Raw genomic sequence first — 16011 nt, forward strand, 5'->3', positions numbered from 1 at the left:
AGACACATATGTCATCAGTGATGTAATATCTGACGTCATCAGCAGAGGATTGCGGTCGCGTGAGTTATAGTTGCCTGCACTAACTATAACGGGGGAATTTCAATGGTTTTTCACGAGTGAAATGTCCAGCTAACTATAACATGTGTGAAACCTATGGTTTTTCAAGTGAATTTGCAAGGTTTTTTAAATGCTAATTCCTAACTATAACGTGTGTGAAACCTATGGTTTTTTCAGTGAATTTGTACGGTTTTTTAAATGCTAAGTTATGTATTTATTATTTTTTTAAAGGTTTTTCACCGTGCGCGTACCGTACGCGCACGGTGCGCTTCGCGGAATTTTTCCGTTTCTACCGTACGCGCACGCTACGCGCACTCCACGATTTTATGAAACAAAATTAAAAGAAATTTTGGCCCTTGGGGGTCCTTCTGGGACCCCCTGACAAAGGCTAGGGGGTCAGGAATTGTCCACCCTGCCCCCTTTTCACGTTCTCCACCTTTGTTTTTCACCCCCTCAGACTGCGAGAGACAAAATGGCGGCCGACACGTCCTGGTTTCGACCGATTCGAATGTTTACTAAGATCTAACAACCAATCAGAATCGCGCTCGCGCACGGCAGCGTGCGCGTCCGGTAAGTTTTACCGTACGCGCACGGTGCGCGCTTATAGATATATATATGCTTTAAATGCTATTTTCTCAGGAAATACTGAACAGATTTACACCCTGACCTGAGGACTACCTCTCTGCCAAATTTCAAGTAATTCTGTTCAGCCGTTTGGGCTGTAGCTTGGACTAAAGGTTCTATGGAAAAATGCATGGGGAAAACACGTTTTGGGACCCCCCCTTTTTCTCAGCCCCCGCTTGATGAATCCCCCCGAGACTTTCAGGGAAGGAGCGGAGCGGAGCGCCCCACCTATTTTGAAAATTTCGCGAGGATTCGTCAATCGGCGCCAAAGTTATTCCAAATAGAATGTTGCGGATTTCCTATGGAAACACGATCCTAACTATAACTATCCACCGGCGACCGCCAGTAGATAATATATCAATTCCTCCTTTCGTAACACCAGCCGGTGCTACTGCAAGACACGGACACAAGTATGCTGGTACAACCAAATTGCTTGGTTTATTTGCTCTCAAACTCCATTAGGTTCTGACGCGTTTCGACCGTCACAGCGGTCTTGATCACATATATATATATCACGAGTATTCCTCCGCTGCCTTCAAACACGCGGCTCTCCCGAAGAGATGGACACGGACCCAAGTTATTTGTGCAAAAGTGAATATCCTTTATTCCTCTGTCGCCATTACGCGTTTCGGCTCGCCTGAGCCTTGATCACATGACAGTGGCCTGAGAGAGATAGCTCATTTTTAAAGTGAAAGTGCGAGTGTAATTTTGACCATGTGATAAGCCTAACGCGATGGTATCGTCATAGACATAGACAACATGAGCAGCGTACATTTGTAAAGTGAAGGGTAAAATCACATAAAATATACTTTGCATAAATATCAGTAAAATACCTTGTGCATGCTCACGTTGTGTACTGTATTTATACATTGTCAATACATTGTACTCTATTTCTTGTGTCACAATCATTTATAAAACCAAAAACAATAAAATTTAGACAATTGTTCTTGAAAAAGTGCTTAAGTGTTTAGTGCAATGTGTGCGCGAACGAGCCAAGTATATGTGCTGCGCTTTCGTGATACGTACAACAATTCAGTAGGGTTATATTGTTCATTAAATTGTCTAGAAATGTTTAATGTTTGTTAATTTGTGGTATTAATACCCTTGCCGCTTGATTTAATCATAACAAAAGGTGGAAACGTTGAAAAAATTGTTATCTTCCCATGGGTTTGTATAGTCAAACCAGTTCGTTATTGATATTTAGTTATTTTATTCAAAAACCTGTCTTGCCTTTGTGAACATATACTTTTATTAGGGTCAGTGAATCCCTGACTTCAGAGTTTAATACTCCTAATACTTTTACAGTCCTAGAAAAAAATATATAATATATATTTTTGTGCTGTTTAATGGATTATATAGTTTCAAATAAGGTTCATCTCCGCCTAATCGCATTAGACCAAATGCACCTGTAAAGTGCATGCATGTCAGTGCAACTAATTAGTGCAAATTGCTAATAAATAGATAAAAGGAGTTTAATAGCCTTTAAAATTCTATATGTCTGTCAACCTATCCCTGTAATATGACATGTTGATAGGTGCGGATTTAAGAACAAATTTACAATAAATATAGTAAAAGAATAAGTTTTCATGATCTTATTAAAACCTTATAAAAAATATATATAATAAATAAACACAAGTAAAAATTATTGTTTTCCAATTAGGCATTGGAGGACCTGTAAGAAAAAAGTATGGTGATAAAAATGTATGTAAGTCTCAGGTAAAAAACTAAATATTATGGGTGTTTTAGATGTATGACGCTAAATGTTATTGTTATCAAATCCTGTGGCGACCAAAAACTTCCTCTGTTAGATTAAATTAAACATGTGTATAGATCTTCAGTAGCATTCAGGCCTGCAGGATGCTTGGTATCTAACTGCAAGATGTACCGAGTTTCAAGTTTTCTTAATTTGTTTTCTCGGTCACCTCCTCTCCTGCTTGGTGGGACAGTGTCAATAACAAAGTATTTTAATTTGCGGTTGTCTGATTCATGATGTTCTTTGAAGTGCCGTGCAACGGGGTAGGTGTTATCCTGATTTGTGATAGCCCTGAGGTGCTGAAGGATACGTTTATATACGGGTAATTTAGTACTGCCAATGTAACGCAGATTGCAGGGGCATGAGAGTACATATACCGCAAATTCTGTTTTGCAAGTCAAGAGCTTGGGGATAACATGATTCTGGTCACTAAAAGGTGTTTTGTATGTATTGGTGTTAACTCCCTGAATACAAGCTTTGCATATTTTGCATCGGAAGAATCCTTTAATGGATTGTATCCAGCTACTGCTGTCAATCACCTCAGGGCTTGTTTTGACTAGTGAGTCCCTCATTGAGGGCGTCCTACTATAAGTGATGGACACCCTCTGCGGTAGCAGGGGTCCTATCATCGGGTCGCTGCGTACTAGTGGCCAATTGTGCTGGAAGATTTTATTTAACGCTTTGTGCTGTTGGCTATATTGAACAATCAGACGAAATTCATTGTTTACATTGATATCAACACCCATAGTCTTTTTAGAGCCTTCATTCTTAGGTGTGTTGTCAGATTTCTTGTCCCTCATGGCTTCATCCCTGCTCCATGTCATAGACTTTTTGATAGCATTGTCAATAATGTGTGATTGGTAGCCACGTTGTTTGAAGCGAATTTTACTTGCTTCTTGTGCTGCCATCAAGTCATCATTGTTACTACATATGCGCCTGATCCGTAGCATTTCCCCATAGGGGATGCTGTTGATAAGGTGTTTAGGATGTGCACTTGACGCATGGAGCATGGAGTTACCCGCTGTTTTCTTTCTGAATAGACGGGTTTCAATTCTGTTGTTGTTTATATAGACTTGGCTGTCTAAGAATTCAATTTGTGTATGACTGATTGTGGCAGTAAAATGTAAATTCATATTATTGACATTAATCTTTTCAATAAAATCATTCGCTTGTTCAAATGTGCCTTCGCAGACTACAAAAAGATCGTCAATATATCTCAACCATACTTTGACATTAGTGTTAACATATTCATAATGTTCTTCCTTGAGGACCAGCTCCTCCCATCTGCCCATATGTAGACATGCGTAACTCGGTGAGAAGCTGGCCCCCATTGCTACGCCTCTAGTTTGCTGGTAAAGTTGACTGTTAAACATGAAAATGTTGTTGCATAAACAGAATTCAATCATTTCTACCAGCATGCGATTATGTTCTAGATGCTGCACAGATCTTTGTGAAAGGTAATGTTGGATTGCTGTTAGGCCTGACGTATGTTCTATGCTGGTATATAAAGATGTTACATCCAACGCTATGAGTAAATAATTGTCCTGCCACACAACATTCGAAATTTTTCTAAGGAAGTCACTGGTGTCCTTTACATAGGATGGTAAATTTTGTACGAACTCCTGTAAATAATAATCAATGTATTTGGTTGTATGCTCCATCAGACTGTTTCTAGCACTGATTATTGGCCTCCCTGGAGGATCATTGTATTTTTTGTGAATTTTTGGGATGAAATAAATGGTTGGTGTAGTAGGACTGTCATTTTTTAGAAATTTAAATTCATCATTACTGATCAGATTCGCGTTTTTCCATTTGATAAGCTTAAGGTGGAACTCCTTGTAAGTGGTTTTCATGTTACCAGTGGTGGTCCGTATATAACATGCGCGATCATTAAGTTGTTTGTATGCTTCCTTGTTATATGAACTCATTGGCCAAATAACAATGTTTCCACCTTTATCGCTGTTGCGAATTACAATCTCTTTATTTTTTTGTAATTTAGATGTTAACAGTTTATATTGCTGATTGACTTTGTTGGATTGCTTCATTTTGGATTGTGTTTTCTTATTCAACTCTTTCATTTGAGTAGTTACAGCTTCATGGAAGATATCAATAGAATCTCGGATCATGATCGGGTTGAAGAAGGATTTGGGTTTGAATGGACTAGCTTTAGGAGTTTCATTAGTTAGGTTACTTTCGTTGCTAAGATCTTGCATGATTTGTAAAAGTGATGCATCCGACTGGGTCAATGTTGTTGTTCCTTGTTGGGTGTCAGATGTAAGGACTTCACCCTTAGTTGCTTGGTTAGGTGTATTCATTAGGAAATGCTTCTTTAGTTTAAGTTTACGTACTCCTTTGTATACATCAAGTCTGGTTGCCGCATAATCAAAATTGTTACGTGGTGCATACGATAGACCCAATCTTAAAATGTTTTTTTCCTGTATTGTCAGATCAATGTTAGATAAGTTAACTATAGTATTTTCTACCTGCTCATCCATTATTGTTTGTTTCTCCAATATCCCCGTCCCCTCCTTCTGCTTTGTCTTTGCTCGTTTGGTATTTGCTTTGCGCCTCTGCCGCCGTTTGTAGTTGGCGGTGCTGGGTTTGCCTGTGGTCTTGGACGCAGAGTTTGTCTGCGTTCTTGACATAAAAAATTGAGTTCTTCTCCCGGAGATGGCTTGGACTTTGATCCCATCGTCGTAGTGGTACGCATTTCAGATTCTGATTCGCTGCCTCCCCCCGAGCTTCCTTCTGATTGGGTGGTGTTAGCCATGCGATTTTCATTCAGATTTAATACTGCTGGTGTTTGATCAGTGCGAAATTTTGACTTTCTCAGCGCATCATACCGTTTGGCTAAGGTAAATATTTGACCCAACTCATAGTCCGTTCTGTCTCTTTGAAATTTATACGCTTTTCTCATTTTTATTTTTTCCTCCTCTTTTTGTAAGCGGGTCATCATTTCATTTCTTAATTTCTTTTGTTCGTCCTTGTGCTCATGTTTTTCCAACTCTTCATTTATTTCATCAATTTCCCCAAGTAATTTGGCTCTGTCTATATCGGCATATTTAATTAGGATAAGAGTTAATTTCCTCGAGGATTCTAGATTACACTCCGCCCATTCTTTCATTAATTCTGGGTTAGGTTCCTCGTAGCTTGGTGCCGTTAGTATACGTAAGCCCTGTGGAATCCTGTTAACATCAATATATCCTTGCAGTGATTTGGATTCCCACCATTTTGTCATTTCTGATTTCATTTTTTTCTCCAGTTTTTTAAATAAGTCCCTTACTGAATTGTTTACGTTAACTTTGTTCAGCATAGGCTCCGTCATATTACTCGTAGATGGGAGGGCATCGGAGAACATCTCCGTTGCTGCCACCTCCCGTGCTCTTGCCATGTCGGCCGACATGAGGAAAATAATCTCAATATATAAATACTTCTGTTAAAGCAGTTTTGAATATGGCTGCGTTCTACGAAGTATTTGCACGCCTCCTCACCCCGCAATACCCTCTTGTGTGCCTACCTGCTGCCTTCCGTATTTGTCGGGTCCTCCGACTCGACGCTTACCGAGTTTGTCAGGTTTTCCGGGCTTGTTTAGGGTTGCGAGGGGTCTGGCGGTCTAGTATCCTTTTCGGGATGTGTGCGGGCGTCCTGGTTGCCCCGGAAGAGAAGTCTCACTGCGCCGTCGACCTTTTCCGAGAAGGGGGTCCGTGAATGGTCGTGCGAGACAAGCAAACGACCAGTGAAATCACGAGTATTCCTCCGCTGCCTTCAAACACGCGGCTCTCCCGAAGAGATGGACACGGACCCAAGTTATTTGTGCAAAAGTGAATATCCTTTATTCCTCTGTCGCCATTACGCATTTCGGCTCGCCTGAGCCTTGATCACATGACAGTGGCCTGAGAGAGATAGCTAATTTTTAAAGTGAAAGTGCGAGTATAATTGTGACCACGTGATAAGCCTAACGCGATGGTATCGTCATAGACATAGACAACATGAGCAGCGTACATTTGTAAAGTGAAGGGTAAAATCACATAAAATATACTTTGCATAAATATCAGTATCTAGTATATATATATATATATATATATATATATATAAATATATATATATATATAAATACAACAGCAAACAGCAAACGATTGAGATGGCCTCCAGAACCTTTTTTTTAACCCAAAAGGTGACAGTGAGACACCATGTTTTAATCTTAAAGGACCAGCCCTGACAGATAATATCCAGAAACACATGTGTCTAGAGATTCACAGCATTAACCTGCACCAACTTTGGTGAAACACTTCAGCAAAATTTCAAGTAAGCATTTAAAGTGAACTGCATTTACCACAATGTGAAGGGGTGAACTGTGCTGGGAGGTGAAGCAGTGTGCTCCCATCCCCCTTCATTTTGAAATGGATCCCTTGAGCCATTGTGATGACAAGCTTTTGGAGATGCACCAGTGAGAGGTACTGAGACCTGAAAGGTTGTGGTAGCTTTCTCAGCAAACCCAGAGAAATTTTGCTTTTTATCTCTACTGATGAAGGATAATATCCAGAAACACATGTGTCTAGAGGTTCACAGCACTAAACTGCATCGACTTTGGTGAAACACTTCAACAAAAATTCAAGTAAGCATTTAAAGTGAACTGCATCTCCCATAATGCTAAGGGGTGAACTGTGCTGGGAGGTGAAGCAGTGTGCTCCCATACCCCTTCTGCTATCAGTCTCATAGACAATGCACAGAAAGTCTTTTGCAAACTGATCTTGACTCACCTACACTCTTGGATCGAGGAAAATAATATACTGTCTGACTTGCAAGTTGGTATTAGGGTATCCACAAGCACTTTGGATCAGGTATTCCATTTCCTATTGCTCATATGGAAGGAAGTTACAATCAGGAAGGCACACCTGTATGTTGTGTTTGTGGGTCTTGAATCAGCCTTTGATTCCATCAATCATTCCAATTTATGGGACGCCCTGAATGATCTTTGGATGCCTAGCAGCCTCTTACAAATCATAGTCCGACTGCATCAAGATAATTACGCCCAAGTCAGGTGGAGCACTGGTGGAGACCTAACTAAATATATACATGTCTCAATAGGGGTCCGCCAAGGTTGTGTGTTGGCTCCAACCCTGTTTACTTCATATATGAATGGGCTCATCACCACACTGTTTGATTGTGTGGGTGATCCCCCTAAATTAACAGGTAGATTAAATCCCTCTCTCCTCTTTGTAGAAGATATGTTGCTAATTTCCAAAACTCCAATGGGCGTGCAGAATGTTTTAAATATGTTTGCAACAGCCTGCAATGATCGTGGCCTCGAAATTAATTGCTCTAAGACCAAGTTCATAGTTTTTAATGCTCATAAATCTTTTAAAGCGAAACTGAGGCTGGGCTGAAATGTTTTAGACCAGATCAAGGTCTTTGACAATCTGGCAGTAAGATTAACCAGTAATCTGACATGGTCTGACAAATACAAAAGAGCAGTTTTGCACTTCAGCATGTTGACAGTGCAATTGTTAAGAAACTTAATCGATCTGTTTTTCACCCAATTTTCCCTGCAATTGAAATATATCGGGCCAGAGGGCTGGGCGCCGCTCTTTAAGGTGCCAAGCTGTGGGGCATGGAACAATTGAAGTGCCTAGATGTGATGGAAAATAAATGTATAAGATCAATTTTAAATCTCCCAATAAACACGCCATTATTCCCAGTACGTCTAGACCTAGGGTTAAAGAGCATTTCACTCATTGTTGTATTGCTGTATTGAAGGTAGTAGTGTTCTGGGTAACACTCTGGACTAGTAACAATCAGATCGCAGTCAAGGAAGAAGTAGCTGAATTACAAATTCTTGAAAACAGGCTGGACAATGGTCTGATTTAGGGAGGTCAAGCAGTGGCTGTTCAAATTGGGGTTTGGGGCTCTGTGGGAGGATCCAAAAGTCATGACGAAAGAAGTGCTTCCTAAATTAAAAAGAAGATTTTGGAATTATACTAAGCTATTATGTCTCAATGCTGTAGCACCGGAAACTTTAACTGATAGGTTTTTAGATTTTAAAAATTGCTTTCAGTTTCAAAATGTTTTGTATGAAATTGAACCCCCACATGCACGTGCATATTACCTACAATTTAGGTTTGGAATTTTGCCTTTGAATGCCACCAAACAAAAATAGAAGAATGCCACTGTAACCCCATTGTGTCCTGTGTGTAGTCTTAGCTTCGAACCATTAGAACATTTCATGGTTATCTGTCCCCACTATGCACACATTAGGAAAAGATGGATAATCCCGGCATGTCGAATTTTGTCATTTACAGGACCAGCAGAAGCCTTACGTGTGTTTAGATCTGACACTTCTAAATGGCTTGTGTTCACGTTAACGAGATACTTGTCATATGCCTGGGGGCCAGGATTAAGATGTTACCCACCAACAAGTAACAGGCTGTGTAATGATTGCTTTTTGGAGTGGCCTTCTTCTAAATCTGAAATGATGATTGCAACTGACCATAATCTAACCTGTGATTTTTCTTGAGGAACCACAAATTAATTTGGCCTGGGTTTAAAAGAGGTTACATTTATATATGTTTTAATATCGATAAGTATGATATGTTTTATCTTCAATTCATTTTTACAACTATAATGTTTTTATGATGTGTTATCTATTTCTTTTTAATGTATGATGGGAATTTTAGGTGAATTGTCACTTTTTGAAGAAAGTTACTACTACTGCTACTTCTTCCAAATGTCAAGGTTTGAGACAAACAGAAATTGGTGTGCTACCCTACAGACCAAGTAATTACATACACCAGACAAGGTGGAGCATTGGCAGGGACTTAACTAAATATATAAGTGCCTTGAGCTGTTGTGGCCCAACATCTCCCAGGGCTCCTGTTGCAGAATAACAGAAACGACAATTCCCCTCGCAAACCCTTCGACAACCACAAGATATCTAACACAAGTAGGCCCAAGTAACAGTACTCAAATGCAAGTAGCCCCAAATAACATTACTCTTGCCCCTGGCAGGTCTTGCGCCAGTTGGTGGGAAGTACAGCTGATGTGATCCCAGACTGTCCAGACACGTGCTGCTCCACGGGTGGACGGGACCCCATGGAGAAGGAGATTGCAAGTATATGGTACGTCATTCCTCGATTAAACCTCTTTCGCTGATGCTTCTTCCCTTATGAATATTAGTCTTTTCTTTGTAACAATACCCTCACTCACTTCTAAACGTTTCACATGTCCGAGTCTGACTGGTATAGCATAACTCTGTAAGAATCATATCATTAATGCTTCTTTTTGTAACTCTGTTACATACCTCCTACTATAAACCTCTAACTCCTAACTGTTCCAGTCATAGGGTTTGTTTTAAATATATACATATATATCATTATACTCTTGGAATCATAGCCATAACTGTATTACATACATACATCATTCATCTGCTACAGTTCTAACATTCACAGGTTTAGCTGTATGTCTCTCTTTCTTAACTCTTACAGTTTTATTATTAATAAACCTCTCTATTTTATAGCTCTGTTACATACTTACCAGTAAAAACCTCTCTATAAGCTGTTTCAGTCCTACTGTTAATAAACTTGTCACGTCTGTTACACAACTATCATTACATACCTCTCGGTATCTGAACTGTGGGCACAAAGCCATTTTAGGGTTGCTAGGCATGCAGTTGTCTAAATCACATGGTTTGCGATCACTAAATGCATTTTAATGCACTAAACGCATTTTCCGATTCGCTAGCAGGTTTTTGAATCACAAAATGGGTATGGAAATGCTTTGTCAAGCACACTTTTGAAAGGGAGTGTTTAGGGCATCCCTTCCAAATAGCGATTCAAAATACTATTTATCAATGGCTTTATGACAGTAATTTTGGTTGCTAACTATTGGTAGGTTACCAGCTGCTCAAAGGAGGCGGTGACCCATTCCCATAGGGACCCCAATCCGTTTGCAAATAGGTACTGCATCCTTTGAGAAGTCCGTAACCTATCAAAGATTTGTAACCAAAACTGCGGTCACAAGCCAATGATACATAGTATTGAGAAAATGAAAATGAAAAAAATATATACTTGGGAGTGGGTAGTGCCGGTCATAAACTTTTTTTTACGTAAATTCTTTTCTTAAATCCAGACACGCTTCCTTTAAGGAAAATGGCCTACACCTTTTTTTTTAAAAGGTACTTAATTAAAAGCAGTCACAGACAGGATGGTCTGCTGATGCTAGCAGGCCATCATCCCTGTGATGGCATCCAGTCAGAGTGAGTCACAACTTGTGACCTACCGCCTGAATATAGATGAGATAGACCGAATTGCGACTCACTCCAGATAGTGATTTTGTGAACCGACCTATAGTACATAGGATGGTTCATAAAATCATAAACCATTCGCAAAAAGTCGTTAGGCAATTTGCAACCACTTTTTATGAATCTATTCTTTGTACATCTGGCCCTGTATTACATACTTGTGGTTAATAAACCTCTTGGGATGATAATTCTACTACAATCCTATTGTTCATACACTTTACTGTATCTCTGTAATGTTGCACACCTATCACTATAAAATTGTATGCATTATAACTTTGGCACCCACCTTATTAATAAACTACTCTGTTTCTTGACATAATTACAATTTTATGAATAATAAATCTCTCGAGTGACATAACTATGGGGCAGATGTATAAAGCTGTTTTATGGTTGCAAGCACTCTGATTTGGAGTTTGCAACTGCAAATGAGGTCTTTCCTATTTATGAGTCGCATCTTAGGTGTTGGAAAATGTTTACTGAATCCTAAATTGGAATTGTGGCCCCATACCGATTTGCTGTTTAGATGGGTCATGTTTGCATTTGTCCCTTGACCCATCCAAATACTGAATTGGTTTGAGATGCGTCAATGCTTTGCGGCTGAAACCCGGTCACAAAACATTGAAAAATTACCGACTCCAAAGTTGGGATGGTAAGCCATTCGCAAGAGGAAAGGGATGCCATTTGTGAATGTAAAAAAAAGTTTGGTGGAGAGTATACAAACAAATAAAAAAAATTTAAAAGCTATACAGATTTTTTCTAAACGCCACAATGTTTCCGTTAAGGAAAACAGGCTGCATTTAAAACAAAAAGTTTACTTTATTCTAAGGTGATCACAGATATGGTGGTCTACTGATCCTAGCAGATAACCATCCCTGTGATCGGAGTGAGTGGCAATTTGCAACCTACCGCATTACTATTCATGAGTCAGGTTGGATTACGACCCACTCCCAATTGGAATTTTACGAACAGACCTATTAGTACATTGGTGGTTTTGTAAAATTGGTTTTGTAAAATACTTTAGTGGTTGCAAAAATCCTGGTTGCAAATTGTGGCCATTTTTTTGTCACCTGTATTTCATACTCAAGTCCCATATTACGCACTTATCACTATAAACCTCTGTGTCATAACTGTTTCAATCCTGCCACAGATTAACCTCCCAGGTCTTTGCCTACCTATCACATACCTATCATTATAAACCTCTCAGTTTCATAACAGTATTTTATACCTGTAATGAATTAATTGATAAACTCCTTTGCATCATAACCTTGCTGCAAATCTGTCATTCATAGACCTTGTATCTCCTCAATGTTACTCACCTGTGCCTTTAAACTATTATTTATTCTAACGTTTATAACCTTCTCATTGACGATTCTCTGTTTCGCAGCTCTTCTACACTCATACCACCACAACTCTATCTACTTCTAACTACCCCTAATATGAACTTTTAGCGTCCCTTCTCTCTATCATATAGAGCCTGCATCTTTTCCACCCTATGTCGTCTTTCTCTCTCTTTCTCTCATCCACATCCCCTTACCTTAATAACTCTATCTTGCTTCCTGTATTCTTTCCAGTCCTGGAGTTTCTTCCCTGCCCCTTAATTCATACCCATTTCAGTCACACATTCATATTTTTTCTAGCACTTCATGTCACTTTTCGACTGCTGTATCGCTTGCTGTCTAGCTTTGTGTCTCCCCCTGGTCACCATGATCAATCAATTAATCAGGGGTTTATAAAGCGTGGCTACTCACCCCCCGTGATGGTCTCTAGGCGCTGAGGTGTGTGGGACTGCTGATCCGACTGGGCGCTGGGGTTAAGTAGAAGAGCCAGATCTTTAGAGGATGTGCTTCCTTCTGGCCTCACTCTTGTTGCATCTCTTCCCCGACGCCCTTGCCTACACAGCGAGCTCCAATATCACTTGTCCTCCTTGTAACGCTCTGGCTGTCTTCCCCAGGAGCACCATGGACTGCTTGCAGAAGGAGATGAAGAAGCTCCAAGAAAATCAAAAGAACACATCCTAAGGTCAGTGCTGAATACTCATGCTGGAGTCAAAGCTGCTTGTCCCACGGGCAAGGTCAATACGGACTCTTCCCATGGACGTCAAAGGTCAAAGCAGCATGTCCCAATGGCAAGGCCTGTGCTGGCTTTTAATAGGACTCATCAGTGTGTTCCAATGGCAATGTCAGGGCTGACTGTCCACTCAAGAGTCAAAGCTGCATGTGGCAAGGGCAAGGTCATTACTGACTTCACATGGAAGTCAAAGGTCAAAGCAGCATGTCCCAAGGACAAGGCCTGTGCTGGTTTTTAATAGGACTCTTATCAGTGTGTTCCAAGGGGAAGGTCAGTGCTGACTGTCCACTAAAGAGTCAAAGCTGCATGTGGTAAGGGCAAGGTCAGTATTGACTTCACATGGAAGTCAAAGGTCAAAGTTGCTTATCCATAGGGCAAGGTCACTGCTGGTTATCACAAGCCAGTCAAGCAGTGTGTTCGAAGGGCAAGGTCAAGGCTGACTGCCCACTCAGAAGACAAAGCTGGTAGTCCCAAGGGCAAGGTCGTCCTACGTGTTCACACAGAATCCTAAGCGGCCGTGTACCAAAGCCAATGTCGGTGCAGACAAAAGTCAGGCAGTGCCTTCAGTGGAGAAGGTCAATGCTGACTTTTCACACTGAAGGCAAAGATCAAAGCCGCGCGTCCCAAGGGCAAGGACAGTACTGACCTGTGGCGGGTGGTACTAATAGCAGGGAGGGGGGCGTACAGGACACAAATGCAAACGTAAACACTGACTCACACCCGTGCATTCACACATGCATGCACATGCATACACATATCCATAACACTCACTCCCATATATTCATGCACGCACCAAACATTTTTAAAAAATCACACTTATCTGCGCAGCTCTGCCTCGGCGGTCCTAGGAAGTTTGGGACTGCAGCCTTCCCTCATGAGCTGACCTTAGGCCAGCCAATGAGGGGAGGCAGCAGTCCCTTCTCGTCACAGAGTGGGATGGGGTCAGTGAGAGTTGCTGACCCCACTCCACTCTGTGACAAGGTGTCAGTGATTGACATTCAGCCCTGTACACTTCAAGGCTTAGAACTGAAGCACCCAGGTCCGAGGCAATAAGTGATGCTCCCCCTCTTCACAAAGGGGAGGGCCTCCAGGTGCTTTGTAAGGCTGAAGAGGTCACACCCACAGGAGCTGTGACATCTTCAGCCCGGCAAAGCTCAGCTCAGCAGCAGGAGCCTGCGCATTTAACCCAAGTCTAGCTCCTGGCTACTTGACCTGAAAATAAAGAATGTCTGTCTGGCTGACCTTTGCTCAGCCTGACAGACTCTCCTCTTTTTAGGCAAAAGGTGAGGGGCATGGGCCCCTTCCTCCATTAGGACGGGCTGCTGCTGGTACTGATTAGTCACTCAGAAGCCGAAGGTCAAAGCAGTGTTTCCCAAGTGCAAGTTGAAGTCTGATAGGTCACATATCATTCACAGAGAAAGGACAAAAATGACTTCCCTGTAGGTCTGACTTGGGCGGGTTAGGCTGCTGCATTCCCAAAATGGCCACAAAAGAAACTCCAGATTCATTGCCTTGGCCAAAAAGACCCTCCCTTCTTTCCACTATGACTAAATAAGAATTAACAGCAGCCAAAAATAAAACCCCCCCGCTATTCCACTTTGGCCATAAAAGCGCATGCTGTTCCACTCTAGTAAAAAAAAGAGCCCGAGCTACACACTGGCCAAGAATGAAACTCTAGTAATTTGACCTTGGACAGGAAATAAATTGTAAGTTTCCACTTTGGCCCAAAAATACATTTCAAGCGTTTCATCTTCTACACAGTGCTGGCCTGTAGACAGCCGAGGATGTCAAGCAAAGGCACCCCTGCTAACCCTTAGAAGAATGACTTGGCTACCCCTTTTTTGGATCTAGGTGTGTCTGGTTGAAGAAACCCTACTTATGAGGAGAAAAACACGTGGCCACCTGTCAGTTTCCAATCTCAACTACCTATCTCCTTTTGTCTTTTCTTTCTGTCTTTTTCCTAGGGTGAACTGGCTTCTGGTCCATGCGATGTGCAACCACCTTCCTTGGGAACACCCCTAAAGTCTAAATAAAGGGGTAAAACAGTTCAGACCGTGTTTGCCTGGATTTTTGTGTGTGTGACCTGCCAGACAGGTGTTCCACCTTTGAAATGATGATGAAGACTCCTGGTAATTGACAGGTTTTGTAAAAGTAGCTGGGATGGGAATGGCATGCCATGGAGATAGTTCACTGCCCACAACAGATCACTCAACTTCGCTTGTAATACCTAGTGCATGGGAGTGAGGAAATGTTGTCTTGTGCTTAATTTGAAATGTAGTCGAGTGGTAATGTTGGTCTGTGGCCATCAATTTTCGTACGCACCAAGCTAGGTAGGCGTAATACAGTTAGAGAGAGACGTGAGTCCTTCCAGGGGAGGCGGGAGGGTTGCATGTGAATCTATGAAAGACACCAATACTGGATAACTGCTGTTACAGGTAAGTAACGCGTTTCTTATCCAGTATTAGGGGTGTCTTTCATAGATTCACATGCCTGAATCAGAGTAGTCAGCAATACATTATGCACATTTCTGATGTAATCATGCCATATAGTCATTTTAGATAATACACATATTACCATGCGACTTTGAAACATTGGCATACATCAATATATCATAGCAGCAAGAGATGTGCATACCAGGATGGCGGGATGTTGGAAGGCTCACCTCACTGGAATAGATGGCGAAGCACCGCCTGGCCCACTGCTGCATCCTTCATAAGTTCAGCATCCAGGCAGTAGTGTCTGGAGAAGGTGTGCGGTGACTTCCACGTCGCCGCTCTACATATGTCCAAAATCGGCACTCCAGCGAACAGCGCTGCTGATGTGGACATCGCTCTGGTGGAATGCGCTTCAACCTTAGCCCTCAAAGGCCGTCCGGCCCTGTCATGGCAGAATGCTATCGCTGAGGAGATCCACCTTGAGATGCTCTGTTTCGTTAGAGGCATACCCATCCTTGGCCTACTGTAGGTCACAAATAGCTGTGATGACTTCCTGAAGCTCTTTGTTTTGTCTATGTAAAACTTTAGACACCTTTTGAGGTCCAAGGAGTGTAGCGTCCTTTCTGCTGCGGTGGTAGGGTTTGCAAAGAAGGAACGTAGAACCATCGGTTAATTAAGGTGAAAGTCTGAAGGCACTTTCGGTATGAACTTGGGATTTGTCCTCAGCACCACCCTGTCTTGTTTGAACTGCATGAAGGGTTCCTGAATGGATAGAGCCT

General features: G+C 41.6%; 1 protein-coding gene across 1 annotated transcript in view; it reads left to right on the top strand.

The window, feature by feature from the left end:
- LOC146832993 (coiled-coil domain-containing protein 159-like) overlaps positions 1-12748 on the top strand; it is a 704530-nt gene extending 691782 nt beyond the window's left edge. The window contains exons 11-12 of the mRNA XM_085599880.1: positions 9440-9549; positions 12682-12748. Of these exons, the coding sequence (XP_085456006.1) occupies positions 9440-9549; positions 12682-12748 (177 nt within the window). The remainder of the gene's footprint in view (positions 1-9439; positions 9550-12681) is intronic.
- Positions 12749-16011: the final 3263 nt, after the last annotated feature.

The sequence above is a fragment of the Triturus cristatus genome, chromosome 4_2, assembly GCF_964204655.1.
Source record: "Triturus cristatus chromosome 4_2, aTriCri1.1, whole genome shotgun sequence".
Classification (NCBI taxonomy): Eukaryota; Metazoa; Chordata; class Amphibia; order Caudata; family Salamandridae; genus Triturus; species Triturus cristatus.